The sequence below is a fragment of the Centruroides sculpturatus genome, unplaced genomic scaffold (genome assembly GCF_000671375.1).
Source record: "Centruroides sculpturatus isolate CEXI.00-Female unplaced genomic scaffold, Cexi_2.0 scaffold206, whole genome shotgun sequence".
Taxonomy (NCBI): Eukaryota; Metazoa; Arthropoda; class Arachnida; order Scorpiones; family Buthidae; genus Centruroides; species Centruroides sculpturatus.
The window spans coordinates 1-15622 of NW_019384442.1; the positions used below are offsets into that span (position 1 = coordinate 1).

The 15622-nt window shown below is 28.6% G+C and overlaps 1 protein-coding gene across 1 annotated transcript in view; it reads right to left on the reverse strand.

Moving 5' to 3' along the window:
• Positions 1-8598: 8598 nt before the first annotated feature.
• LOC111620180 overlaps positions 8599-15622 on the reverse strand; it is a 42156-nt gene continuing 35132 nt past the window's right edge. Inside the window, exon 3 of the mRNA XM_023362063.1 lies at positions 8599-8867. Coding sequence (XP_023217831.1) covers positions 8727-8867 — 141 coding nt within the window. The 3' untranslated portion in view covers positions 8599-8726. The remainder of the gene's footprint in view (positions 8868-15622) is intronic.

Here is a 15622-nt window from a genome sequence, read left to right on the forward strand (position 1 = left end):
GGTAAAAAATAATTAATAAAATAAAATATTGACTGTTTTGAGATGTTAAGAAAAATTTAAAGCAATTGATTAAAACTGAATAATATTTAATTACTTTTAATAAGCTTAATCTACTGTCATCAGGTGATAAATAAAATAACATGCAAAGAATAGAACTTATAAAATCTTTAAATTTTTATATTCTTCCCAATTTAGACCTCATCACAAAAATTATGTGACAATTCATCGATTCCTGGTGCCATTTCTATTTTTATTTCCCCCTTTTTCAAAAGCTTTTCCTTTGTACAAAAGCTCAGCCCTACCCTATCATCCAATGATTTTAAAATGATCTGCAGGATTTTCTCAAGAAGCAAAGTGAAATGATAATGATAGTGTGCATGCGAGTATTGGGATTCGTGATGGTCTCCAATGGGTATTGGTTGCCACCATATGTGATTTTTTGTTCTGACCTGAAGATAGATAGATAGATATGGAAAGATCATGCAGCCTGTGGTATACAATACATAATCTTGCTCACTCATTCAAAAATTTTACAATGATTCACTGATGTGTGTCTGTGTGTAACAAAAAAAGTGTTGTGATGATTTTAAGATAAGTATTTTATATAAAGAGAATAGATGGTTAAACAGTATATCAATTAAATTAATAGGAATAAATAAACTGGAATATTGTAATTAAATTATTATAATTACTGTGGATCTTGAGAAAGATCTACAGTTTATTAACTTCCATCTATCAAGATCAAAAAAGAAAGTATCCAAACATATATTATTATTAATACCTCAGCTTCAATATGAGTAAATTATGCAAAAAAAAAAATTTTTTATAGAATAAAAAGATTACTTTTCTTCCTTTGTAATTATATTGATGATAAACAATATACATGCAAGTCAAGTAGATGCTAAATGATGATATCATCATCTACCACCTTCCCTTCTTAAATCATAGATGACAAAAGTTCTTTGTTATTTCTTTTCTTGTTGGAATCACCAGCTATATTCCAATTAGAAAAGGCCACAAGGTGGTTACACTTTAACATAACATGTTCATTTTTAAAGACTAATAGCCTATTATGATAGCACAAAACATCCATAATCTAATATACTCTACCAGTCATTATCATTTGCTGTATGTATCGATGTGAAATATGCTCCATATCATGTTCATATACTTTCAATTTTAAGGATACAGTTGATTCAATACAAAGTAAGATATTACTATTATGTTCAGTTTTGTTATCATTTTTATGTTAAATTAATTTTGTACTTATACCTAGCTGTAAATAATTTTAGTTATTGATGAGAGGCCATAAAATGTAAGTCAGCCAGAAATGCATCTAGTTATGTATGTAATCAATCAAAATAAAAATAAATAAACTCTAAGTTTGGATCACTGAATTATCTATCTGTAGCATTCCTACACACCTTCAAACCAGGATTACAAAATTCTCAAGAATTTTCTCTTTGATAGAATTGAAAATAGGATATAATGTCAATTAGGATTAGGGATTGCAATAGCAGTATTACCTGTTTTCAGCCTAAATTTTCAAACTGAAATACTGGTATTATAAAGACACTAAAACCAGATTTAAAACATTATTATTTAATTTTTAATATTTTAAACAGTAAAAATGTAACAATCATATTGATAATAAACTGACCTTTCATTCATTTCCAGTAATGCTGTCAATATAAATGAGAAGCAAATATTTTTCAGCCTCATTCAGGGGCCAGCATCAAGCTTCTATAGAAGTTTTTTGGCCAAAGTTTTTCTTCAAAATCCAATTTGAGGAAAAAATTTCTTTTAATGTACAATTTAACTAAAACAGTTCTGTTCACAAAAACCACAAATGTGTGATTTTTGTGAACAGCATTTACTTTTTTTTAATCTCATTCAGATAATTTCCAGCTATGCATCTGCAAGGAAGTCTCTCAATGGAAAAGGCTACTTTTTTGGCTAATTGAAGTGTCTGTAGTAAACAGATACACATTATATTTCCTTGATTAAAAAAAAAAAATGAAAGAAGTTTGTTGCCACACAAATTTTAGAAACATTTTTATCAGACAACTGATGGGTAATATGTGAAATATGGATAAAAGAAAATGTGAGAGATCTTCAACTACAGATAAAAAGAAAAGGATAAATGGGAAACATCATCTCATCATGAAATTTGAGAAAAAAGGGCCACAGAGATTATGCTGTTTGTGACAGAAGTAAGAAAGGTAGTAGAAAAAAGACAATTTATTACTGTGAAACATGATCCCATAAGCTTGCTTTATGTGTTGAACACTGCTTCAAAAATTAGCATACTTTACAAAATTATAAACAACAGTTATATAAAAAACATGAGAATATACACTTTAATATGATAAGTAGAACACAAAAATATATGCTTAATGTCATAAATAACCATTACTGTGTTCATAGGAAAACTGCCTAAATTGGTTATGACTTCAGCAACAAATTTTACTTTATGCTAACATTTTCAACCTTAATTTATTGGTCACCACCAGGCTAAACAGCATCATTGACATTTTAACAAATAGAATTTGTATTCAATTCAAACTTGGAATGTTTTAGTGGTTGGTCATTTAAGTTCATTTATTTTAATGCCTTTTTAAACTATAAAATGAGTGGATGAAGGTGTTGTTACAATCTTTCAAAATCCAATTGTCTTGCATCAATGAAGATGTAATGTATCCATCACTCACATACTTTCCACACATACCATACTTTCCATGTGCTAGATATTCTTATTTGGTCTTTATAGTTTATGGATTACCAGTCCAGAATTTCTCTCTCTCTACCCCTTCTACATGGTTCAAATCAATCTTACTAAGTATAGGTTTTATAATTCTGGCATTGTTCCAATCTACCTCAACTTCCTCCTTTAACTCCTTAATTGCCACTAAGGCTATAACCAACTGTCCTTTTTTAATCATACATTTATGTTATTTAGCAGCCAACCATTAATGTTCTTATTCTATTAGTTAAAACTTAAAACTCAAAGCTGTTTAGCTTCATAATGACCTACAAATTAAGGTAAAAAACATTAGCATAGTGTAAAATTGGTTGCTGGAAGTTTTTTTGGTGTAATTGCTTCATATTTTGCATTGTATTGTGTTAAATGAACATTGCTTTTAACAGCTGGTATGAGTTTTGGGTTTATCTCAGTATGTAACTAATGTATTTTCTTTCCAGTAAGTCAGTATGAAAACAATATACCTAAAAACAACTTTCTCATACTATTCAGCATGTGAGTTTTTTGTAAATCATATGTATACAGTATCTATTTGGAAAATTATGATGTAAACATGAATTATTGCACAAAATCAACATTTCCAATAATTTATTGTTGGAATGTTTTGCAAGTTTTTCTCAATTAATTTTAACACAGTGTAGTCAAGCTCTATCATATTCACACTGATTAAAGAGAGTATGTATAAATAAATCAAAAACAGTGTGAAGAGCTGCAAAATGTATAGAAATGTCTATTATGTTCAGATCACACATGAATTTTGGAATTTTGCATAAATACAAAACCTCCCAATAAACTGACTTTTCAATAGAATGGCACTACTTTATCACATATACCAGTGTTTCTCAACGGGGGCGATATCGCCCCCATGTGGGCGTTTTTTCATGTTGAGGGGCAATTACTAACAATTTATATTTTGGGGGACAAAAAACAATTTTCTGGGCAATATAGTAAAACATTACATTAAGAATAATTAGATATTTTATTTGTTATATCGTACAATAATTAAACAAATGACGATATACTAGTCACTATTCTATTCAATGCAGTATGAATTTGGCGTTAGTCTTGGCCCTCGGCATTGAAATTTTGTAGTGAAAGGGGCGATACTATGTAACGGTTTTACTGAAGGGGACAATACTATGTTGAAAAGGGGCGACGATTCATTAGAGGTTGAAAAACACTCACATATACAGAACACATGCACTTACAGGACTAAAGCTCACAAATTATAAACTGTTTACCAACTCACAAAATTAGAAGAAAATCCTACAGATAAAAAAATGGTTTTATTTTCTACATAATGCATTCAATGTATTATTTCAAGAAAGTTGTTGTTTTACAAGCTTTTTAAAAATCAAATTATATCGAAAGAAGAATTATATTAATTTGCAAATATAATTCTTCTTTTAATTAATATAGTTATTTGTAAAAATTAATGTAAAATAACTCCAAGTTTTTAAAATCCTACTCCCTACTAAGAAAAGTATTGGCACTTTCCACTCACAAACATCTAACATTTCTTGTTCACGTACAGTACATTACAGTATGTATACACATTCAAGATTTATTTAACTGTTTGAGATTTTGTCCAGAATCTCTAAATGTTAGGATTTCAAAATCATCAATAACGTACTTAGAGACACATGCACTTTTGGTAATTAACAGATGCCATTTGGGACATTTATAGAGGAGACATGATGAGAAAATAATGAAAAGTATTTGAATTTCATAATTGTATGTACCAATGTTAAATGCAGTATTTGAATAATTATTATACCTAAATGAAATGGCACTTCAAAGTTATCATTTGTAAAGAAAGGTCAACAAGAAAAAATAATACACACGCACGCGCGCGCGCACACACACACACACAGTTTGGCATTCAGTATTTCCTTGCAATATTCATAAACAAACCTCACTATACTGTATTATATGTTGTTTGATGTACTGTACACTTCAACTTAATGAATTTGCCATTTAATTAAATAATTATTGTGGATATTTTATTTCATTAATTTTAATATTATAATTAATAAATATTTTAAAAATTGTTCAACTGTAACAACTGGTATCCTTGCATGTCATTTTATTCTATCACTAAATAATAATAAATTGAGCTTATCAAATGCTTATTATATTAAATATTGTTCAATTTTAATGGTTTAAATTTAATTGTGTTATGCCTCAAGCTGGTTAAACTTCTTTTTGTTTCTCTCTTATGTAATCCAAGATGACAAGTATCACAAGGTAAATTTTTTTTTAAATCTCTGAAAAATCTCATTATATGCATTTTATAGTTGAAAAAATGATAAAATTTTTAAAATAGTAATTTATTTTTGATCAAATCACTTCCATCAAATCATTTCACAAAGTTAAAAAATTCTCTTTAGCAAAAGTCACTGCACTAATTTCTCAAAATTTGATTTAGTAAATCTTTTTTAAATAAAAAAAAAAAATGAAATTACTACAATAAATACTTTTGGACTGTGAAAACACTATTGGTTAGACACAAACAACATAAAAAATGACAAAATTATAAAATTCAAAAACAAAACATTTTAAATTCCATTTGAAATTATATATACAGTGGGTGATCGGTTAACGAACATAATCCGTTCCAAGACTTTGTTCACTATCCGAATTGTTCGTTAACCAATTATCGATTTACCATAGGTTTCTATGGGAATTTGATTAATTCATTCTGGAGACCCCAAAAAAATAAATAATATATACTTTCTTACTATGTTTATTCATATGTAATAATAAAAATACATATATACACGATCTTGCATTTTTATTAGTCATGGGGTTAAAGAATCTGTCCAATGTCGATTGCTTTTCTGTCTTCATGATTTTTCAGAAGTAATTAATAGCATTGTAATTGTAGAGATCTACAGGCCTATTAANTCTATGCCTTCATAAAGGACGTACTTTTCCTTTGTTTAAGGGTATTTGGGCAGTTTATTCTCTGTTATATTCTCAAGTAAACAATACATACAAGTACAGTACAGTATTTTCTGAGGAAACACTCGTACTTATTTTTTTTAAACCCCATTCCTGATAACCTGGCATTTTCACAAACTCAGCCACCCTTCGGTCCACGTTAGGCCGAGTTTTCGAGGTTCTACTGTATTAATTTATCATCTTATTTCCAATAATCTTCATTTTGTTTTATTTCAAATTTAAAATGTATATTCCTAATCAGAACAAAATTGTTTTGTTGATGAAAAATTATTTTGTTGGAATACTATTTATAAAGTTCTCAAATATTTTTAGTTATTTCTAAACATTTCATTCAATTCTGAAATGATGTTTGTTTGAAGGTTTTTAAGATTCTGCAGCAACAAATGGCTATATTGTCCTGAGATATGAGTGAAGATATTCTTATATAAGTATATAATGATTAGCCTATATTCAAAATATAATTCTTAAATAATTAAACAGTCATCTATTCAAGAAAATTCAAAAGTAACAACATATGTATATTTCTATTTAAGATGAAAAAGCAACAACATACTTTAGAGAAAAATTTTAAAATCTAGAGAAGTAATATCAAAATAAAAATATAAAATACAATCACATGTATGGCATCTTAGAAATGGCTGATAATAGTAATAAGAAAAAAATACTAAGTTGATAAAAATAATTCAGAGTTCCTAATTTTAATTATTATAATCATAATTCTTACCTATCCAAGGGGCGATACTATGTAACGGTTTTACTGAAGGGGACAATACTATGTTGAAAGGGGGCGACGATTCATTAGAGGTTGAAAAACACTGACATATACAGAACACATGCACTTACAGGACTAAAGCTCACAAATTATAAACTGTTTACCAACTCACAAAATTAGAAGAAAATCCTACAGATAAAAAAATGGTTTTATTTTCTACATAATGCATTCAATGTATTATTTCAAGAAAGTTGTTGTTTTACAAGCTTTTTAAAAATCAAATTATATCGAAAGAAGAATTATATTAATTTGCAAATATAATTCTTCTTTTAATTAATATAGTTATTTGTAAAAATTAATGTAAAATAACTCCAAGTTTTTAAAATCCTACTCCCTACTAAGAAAAGTATTGGCACTTTCCACTCACAAACATCTAACATTTCTTGTTCACGTACAGTACATTACAGTATGTATACACATTCAAGATTTATTTAACTGTTTGAGATTTTGTCCAGAATCTCTAAATGTTAGGATTTCAAAATCATCAATAACGTACTTAGAGACACATGCACTTTTGGTAATTAACAGATGCCATTTGGGACATTTATAGAGGAGACATGATGAGAAAATAATGAAAAGTATTTGAATTTCATAATTGTATGTACCAATGTTAAATGCAGTATTTGAATAATTATTATACCTAAATGAAATGGCACTTCAAAGTTATCATTTGTAAAGAAAGGTCAACAAGAAAAAATAATACACACGCACGCGCGCGCGCACACACACACACACAGTTTGGCATTCAGTATTTCCTTGCAATATTCATAAACAAACCTCACTATACTGTATTATATGTTGTTTGATGTACTGTACACTTCAACTTAATGAATTTGCCATTTAATTAAATAATTATTGTGGATATTTTATTTCATTAATTTTAATATTATAATTAATAAATATTTTAAAAATTGTTCAACTGTAACAACTGGTATCCTTGCATGTCATTTTATTCTATCACTAAATAATAATAAATTGAGCTTATCAAATGCTTATTATATTAAATATTGTTCAATTTTAATGGTTTAAATTTAATTGTGTTATGCCTCAAGCTGGTTAAACTTCTTTTTGTTTCTCTCTTATGTAATCCAAGATGACAAGTATCACAAGGTAAATTTTTTTTTAAATCTCTGAAAAATCTCATTATATGCATTTTATAGTTGAAAAAATGATAAAATTTTTAAAATAGTAATTTATTTTTGATCAAATCACTTCCATCAAATCACTTCACAAAGTTAAAAAATTCTCTTTAGCAAAAGTCACTGCACTAATTTCTCAAAATTTGATTTAGTAAATCTTTTTTAAATAAAAAAAAAAAATGAAATTACTACAATAAATACTTTTGGACTGTGAAAACACTATTGGTTAGACACAAACAACATAAAAAATGACAAAATTATAAAATTCAAAAACAAAACATTTTAAATTCCATTTGAAATTATATATACAGTGGGTGATCGGNATTATATAATATATTAATTTTCTATAAAGCTTATAACTACTTTTTTTTTTGAAGTAAGTGAAATACTTTTAAAAAGATTGACTGTAAACATTTTCCCCAATATTTTTCTTAAAATGTATTAATTTGAAAAATTTCCTGATGAACTCTGTTTAAAAATTGTTATTCAATTTTAAACTTTATAATTTATTTCTTTTATTGTAAATTAAAAAAGTAAATTATAAAGTAAATTTATATAACATTGATATAACTTACATTTCAGAATTTACTGTATAAGTTTCACTAAAATAATTTCTAGAATATAAAATTTATCAAATTTTTAAGTAGCTTATACTGGTTAAATAAGTGAACAGCTTTTGTACGTTATTTCACTATAAAAATTTTATTTAACTATTTTTATTTTTAATAATATATCATATAAGTTTCCAAAAGGAATTTACTATACAATTTATCAATGCATTTCCAAAGTTTTCATCAGGAAATTATTTTTTTATTTATAATTTACATTTAGTTAAAAATATATAAATTGTAATTTCTCTACTGATAAGCCATAAAATACTTTTAACAATTATATTTAAATTTCCATATAATTAAGTTGCTACATAGAATGCAAATAACTACAATAATGATTAAAAATAAATTATGAATGCTTTTTCAAATGTTATCTATCAGTTTAAAATCATTATGAAAATGTCAAAGAAAATTGTTGAAACAAATAAAAGTTTAATTTTATCACACAAGTTAAACATGTACAATGGAAAATTTTCAATCTATGAATATAAAAATAAATACAATACCTGCAACTTAAAGTCTGGACTATATGTCTTTCGTAATTTCTTTTGCTTTTCTACAATTCCCTGGCCAGCAACTGCTGGTTTTACCTTTCTGATGACAATATTCTCTGTTAATTCCTGTATAAAAATTGACTATGTTAATTTTAAATTATTGCTTTTTTACAATAAAATCTTAATACAGTTCTTTCTAAATTGAATGTAAATTTTGATATTACTATTTGTTTAAAAAGTTTTAAACAAATTTGCTTTACTTCTTTGTGTTAAATTCTATAGTGAAAAAATCTGTTTTATATTAATTAAAATAACATTCATATAAAATTTAAATTATTATTAAGTGACTTTTGAGTTAGAAGATAACAGTATATAAATCTTTGTGTAATGCTTTGGATGAAGATTGAATTAATTGGATGAACAGAATTTTCATAACCTATTGGATAAACTGACAATTATAATCCATCATCTCTTTACCATACAAAGCAGTTTAAATATTCATTAAATGAAAGCATATATTTAATTCACTACATTTGGGAATAATGTGTACTTTTGGCTATACAGTATAGTTTTTAGTCTCAGTGCCTTTAGTCTACTGATAGTTTGCTACTGCAAATGTTTGTGACATGTACATTAGGCAGTAGCATACTGTCAGTAGTCTAAAGGCACTGAGACTAAGGAACATTTGCTCATTAGTTTCAATCCAGAAACCAAGAATGAATCATCCAAATCTAAGCAGTTTATCACAGATTTCTTTGCCAGTATTGGGAGAAATATCATACTTTATGATAAGGAATGGATTTACCTGTAGGCAGACTAAGCTAAGTCCTAGGGTCTTGTGATTCTAGGGGCCCCAAAACTATCAATCTGTTTTCAACTTTTATAAACTTTTAATAAGAAAAAATAAAAGCCGTTTCTTTTAAAAAATTTTTTATTTTAAAAATTGTGAATCACATTTTATTGAATACACAAACAAAATAAATATATTGAAAAATATAAAAACAAAAAAAAAAATTATATTTCAAAAGTTTGTTTTAATATAAAAATTACAACGCATAGTGACATCTAGTATCAAAAACATTCCAATGCAGACACAAAAATATTCGGGGTCACCCATGAAGGTCAATGAGGTCAACATGGAAATTTTCAGAAACAACACAGGACATGCTAGACACATTCTTTGCATTCATCTCTTGGTGAGTTCCTAATGAGTTTGAATGATCAGTTTGACACAATCAAAGCAGAAGCTAAACAATTATTGCATGATACAAATTATACAAAACAGACAATGAACTAAAAAAGAATCCCAGGTGAACCTCAATCAAATGAAAGTGTTAAGTCCTGAGGAAAACTTTATAAATAATGTTTTTCTGAAAATTTTAAAAAACATTAATATGAATTTGGAACAATGAGCTGAGTCTTATAAGGAAATTAATCAAATTTTCAATTTTTAATCAACATTAACAATCCTAATAAAGAACTGAAGACATGTACAAAATATCTTCAAGCAATATCAAGGAGATATTGATGATTCATAATATAAAGAAATTTTGCAACTCCCTAGTTTCATCAAAATTAATTATTGAGATCGAAAATCCTCTTTGACTCATTTGTATTTGTATAAGATGATAAGAGAAAAGAATAATGAAATTGCATTTTCAAACACAAACAGTTTTAAGAATTCGTTAATACTTGATGATTACCAATTGTTCTGGTGAGAGAAGTTTTTCAAAATCAAAATTAACCAAAATTTATTAAGGTCAATCATGGCCATGAATAATGATTTCACTTTATTATCCAGCAATGTCAATAAAATGAAATCCATTGATTTTGATTTATTAATCAATGAATTTGCCAAAGAAAAATGTAGAGAAAATTTTTTGTAAAACAACTTTTAATTTTTATACCACATTGAATTTTATAGTAAAAAATTTTTTTTAAATATTTCAGTATTAGACAGTAAAATTTTGTTGTTATTATTATAAGATATTGGCATAAAATAGAAGTAAATTCTTATATATCTTAAAAAATATTAGTTTTCACATTTTGTAAAGCCTTGCCATCTCTCAACTCGATAATCTAGGATTAACTTTTAAATCAGATCATGTATTTTAAGTTAGAATTTATAAAAATCCTTATGTATAAAAAAAAAAATTAATTTCACAGATAATTATTTTTAGGGATCCAAAGCCTTGCTCGTCCTAGGGCTACCAAAAATACAAATATTATGATAGATCTATAGGTCCTTCCACAGATAATGAGGTGGGAGAATTTACAAAACTAAAATTGTCAGAAAGTAATCATGCCACTCATTTAAGGACTGCAAAGTTTAAACTGTCTTGGAAGGTACAATTCAATGGTTACAGTCTATTAACAATGGTATGACTTGTTCACATTGTATTCAAGTTGGAAAACAAAATGGATTTACAATTGGATAGGTACTTTTTCAAAGATTTCATCCAAAAAACACACTGAACTGAAGGACCATAGAGATGCTATTCAAGCCAAATCATACCAGAAACCTTTAAATTTGCAACTGTGAATGCATATGGCAAATAAAAAGTTGCCATTATTTCTGCTATGAAGACCATATAAAAGTATTTACTGATACAAATGAAAACATTCATATCAGTAAATTTTTATTCCTTTTACTAATATATTGAGTATATTTGTGTGTTTTCAGACCACATTTTATTTGGCTAGGAAGCAGCAATCTATGGAATGAAGTCTTAGATGAAATTAGAATAGTAAAATTTTTGGACCTGACTGACAAATCTACAGACAACCCTTGTCAACAAACTCTTGTGATTTATGTCAAGTATATATAGAAATAAGACAAAGTTTCTAATGATAGTGGAACTAGCTAGTGCTGAGACAGCAGAAAACATTTATGATATTTTATTATGAACCTTGACACAACTACAGCTAGACTATCAGAACTGTGTTGGAATAGCTACAGATAGAGCCAGTGTAATGACAGGTTGTACTCAATGAGTAACAACAAAATTGCAGGCATTGATTCTACACATCACAACAATTCATTGCATTGCTCACTTGCATTAAGTAAAGCTTATCACTCTGTTGACCTCTGAGAAATATCATGCAATGTCAATGCAGTGTACAAATATTTTTATTAGAGTCTAAAGTGACAACACATTGAAAGAAAAGCACACATTTCTTGAACTACTGAAATGAAATTTATAGTAGTACTGTAATTGACACAAGATGGATGAGCTTAAGCTAGTTATTAATGTACTCTTTCATTAAATGCACTGATCAGTGCTTTCATTTGGACCAAGAAGCTAATAATTCATCCATAACAAGTGCAGCTAAAGCAAAAAGTCTATTAAAAGAAATTTCCTCCTTTGAGTTCTTGACTACCACAGTTTTTTTTCTAATTTGTTGCAAGTTTTTAGAAAATTAACAAGGATATTCCAAACAAAGAATATTAACCTAATATATATGAGGACCAATCTGGATGCAGAAATTTTCACTATGGATTCCATAAAAACTTCACATGATTCAAAAGTGCAGGCTTTTTGGAATCAATAAGTAATGTTCCTGGAAAATCATTTGAATTTGGAGATATTTCAAGATTATTACTAGATAACAATTTTCCATCTGTAAAGTCCACACCTTATGTATCTCCAGCAAACACATTAGTATAACAAGCATTTTCAGTTTATTTTATAAACCTGTTTCAGGTTTGAAGTTTTACAAATTTGAATTTAACATGAAATGTTTAATTTTCAATGATGTTATTTATATAATCTTTTTAAACATTGTAATTGTGAGACTTACTTCTGACTCGAAACCAAAATAGTGCTTATTTCAAAATACCTTCACTAACGTTTTCGAACTTAGTTCTTCTTCAGGTGAATAAAAGAAAATGGGCAGAATCGATGTTATTCGAACGTATCTGTTTCATACGAATTCTGAAATGCAGTGTTCTAAGGAAACCCGTGCACTGATCGTCTTAAACTTGTGCATGCTCTGTAGATAGAAGGATCGCTTTTCTATCTACAGAGCATGTGTATATTTTACAGTGTGTATTGATGAGATTATTTATTGTAATTGTATATACATACGTATATTGAACTATTATATATTAATAAAATAACATGTATATAAATAATAAAATTAAAAATTTTACAATAATAAAAAATATAAAAACAATGAACCATATAAATTCCTTATGTCTATGCCTTATTTACATATAATTGATTTGTACGGTTATCAAAGAACAATTGCCATCAACGTTGCACTATCTGGAACCTGTGACCGGCACTCAACACGTATATACTATATATTGCTGCTATATATCGCTGTCGACAAACGTTTTCGAGTGATCCGTTCACTCTTATTCAGATCAACTGAAATTCCCCGGACGGAGTATATATTATTTGTTGGGATCAGGTGTCAGTTCCGAAGGGGTGGATCGTTTCTGGCATGCGCGGTTGTATGGTGGAGGAGGAAGCGGCAGGTTGGCATCCAACAGTGATTGCCAGGCTAGAGACAGGGTTAGTGCCAGAAACGACTCACCCCCTCGGAACCTACACCTGATCCCAACAAATAATATAAAGTTTGTCCGGGGAATTTCAGTCGACCAGAAGAAGAGCGAAGGAATCGCTCAAAAATGTTTGTCAACAGTGATATATAGTATACACGTCAAGCACCAGTCACAGGTTCCAGATAGTGCAACGTTGATTTCACCCAGGTGCTGAGAGTAGAACAGTTCCTATATTTAACAATTGCCATGCATTAAGATAGGGATTCTGAGTTGCTATGATTAAAACAACTATTTTTCAATGTGTTCTTGAATATTTCCAATGTTTCCAGTGTACTTAGGTAATGTTGGTCATAGACTCTTTTTATTATTCTTGTTTCATTTAGATTTGCAAACATCCTGGGCTCTGTTGCATAGTGAGTTAAAATGGTTTAAAGTTTGTTGTTATCTATCTCATAATTGAATTCATTGATTCTGCATTTAAAGATCTAATTGCTGACCCAATATACATAAGTTGGCAATTTTATCTTGCATCTGTTAGTGGAATATAATATACACCCAGTGCATTATTGTTGTCTATCTCATCTTTGCTGTTATGCAATAATTTGTAGATTGTGGCATTTCTATGGAAGAATAAGCTGACATTTAAATATTTAACAATTTGTTTATAAATTGATATGAGTCTATTATCAAAATCTATAATTATGCATCTAGTTTCTGGTATTTGCATTTGTTCATTGAGTATCAATTGATGTGGATGCTTCTTTTCTATTTTTTATGCCAGGTTTTGAATGACTTATTATACCCATGTATTCTGGATATTTTCTCTATATACAGTATTTGAGTTCTTTCATGGTATCTGTGATGTTTGAACTATGTGTATATGCTCTTCTGACTAGAAGCTCTGAATGCCATGATTTTATATGTTAATGGGTGGCATGAATGGGAAAGTATGAATAATGGGTAATTATTTGGTTTGTAAAACACCCTAATATTAATATATCCATTTTGAAGAGTCATATTTATATCCAAGAAGGGTGCCTCAGTATTACTGTATTGTTCCTATTTTAAACACAGACCATGAGAGTAATTGTTAAAAGCATTTAATATCTTGATGTCTAGTTTTAATTTCCATATCATCAGAATATCATCAACACATCTATTGTAAAGGATAATTTCTGGTGAGAACTCACTTGAAACATTGTTTTCTAGTTATCTTACTACTAACTTGCATATGTCCTCTGAAAGGGGCTACCCATCAGCACACCCCATTTTTGGACATAATTATTGTTGTTATATTTGAAAAAAGACATAACATAATAAGTGGGCAACTTCTAACACTTGTTTGTGATGTAGATGTGCCAATTGAATGTGTTTAAAAAGAAAATCACATAGTGCGCAAAAGCATGGTTCTTCTAAACATATCAACAGATATAGTGAAGCAAAATCTAGTATCGTGATGTATTCATTGTCTTTTAACATAATTTCATTTAATTTGGTAATTAATTCTTGTGGATCTCGTATTGAGAATTCATAATCTTTGAGGTGTGTGGCTAAAATCCTATGTATACATTTTTATAGTAATATAGGAGGAGATCTGGCTTTATCAACTGTGTCAAAGTTGCATACCTGGTTTTTGTATTTTGGCAAATGCAGAGCCTCAGGGTGTCAGGGGATGTCACAAAGCTCTGCGTAATTGTAACGTTTTGGTTAATTTAGTATTGGCAAACCTGGAGACTATTTTAGAGGTGTTTTAAATAGTTTTCATTGATAGGTTCACATTCTGTATCTGTGACGTGTTCATCTAGCCGGGACAGGTATGATGCTTTTTTCATTAGACCTAGGGCTCTTCTCTTGCTGCTTTCAACAAGGTAATTTGGTTCTGATGGAGCCATCATCTGCTGTCCATTACGTTGTTCCAAATCATTCTCTCTCTTCCAGAGTTTCATTCTTTCTGTAGTTTGAAAAAGGTTTTCCATCTAAAAAATTGTCTATGTTCTTGTTTAACAGATATCATCAATTTCTCAATGTTTGAAATGATCTTATCAAGATGTATACAGTAATACCCCGAACTTACGCGATAGGTGGGACCAAGCGGTAACCGCGTAAGTCGGGGTATAATTTCGCATATAAATGCATACAAATAATTTTTAATTGGGCCGGAGACTAAAGAAAACAACAATTTAGAAAAAAATGTTTAATAAAATCTTAGATAATACATATGTATAACAAATTAGGCCTATATTATTTCACAATTTTTCAACATTTACTTGATTATCACGCCATAATTTTAACATTGTTCCATCTCAGCGATAATACCGTGACGTTTACGAATGATGCTTGAATTTAAAGATTGAGCATTTTTCACAGCTTC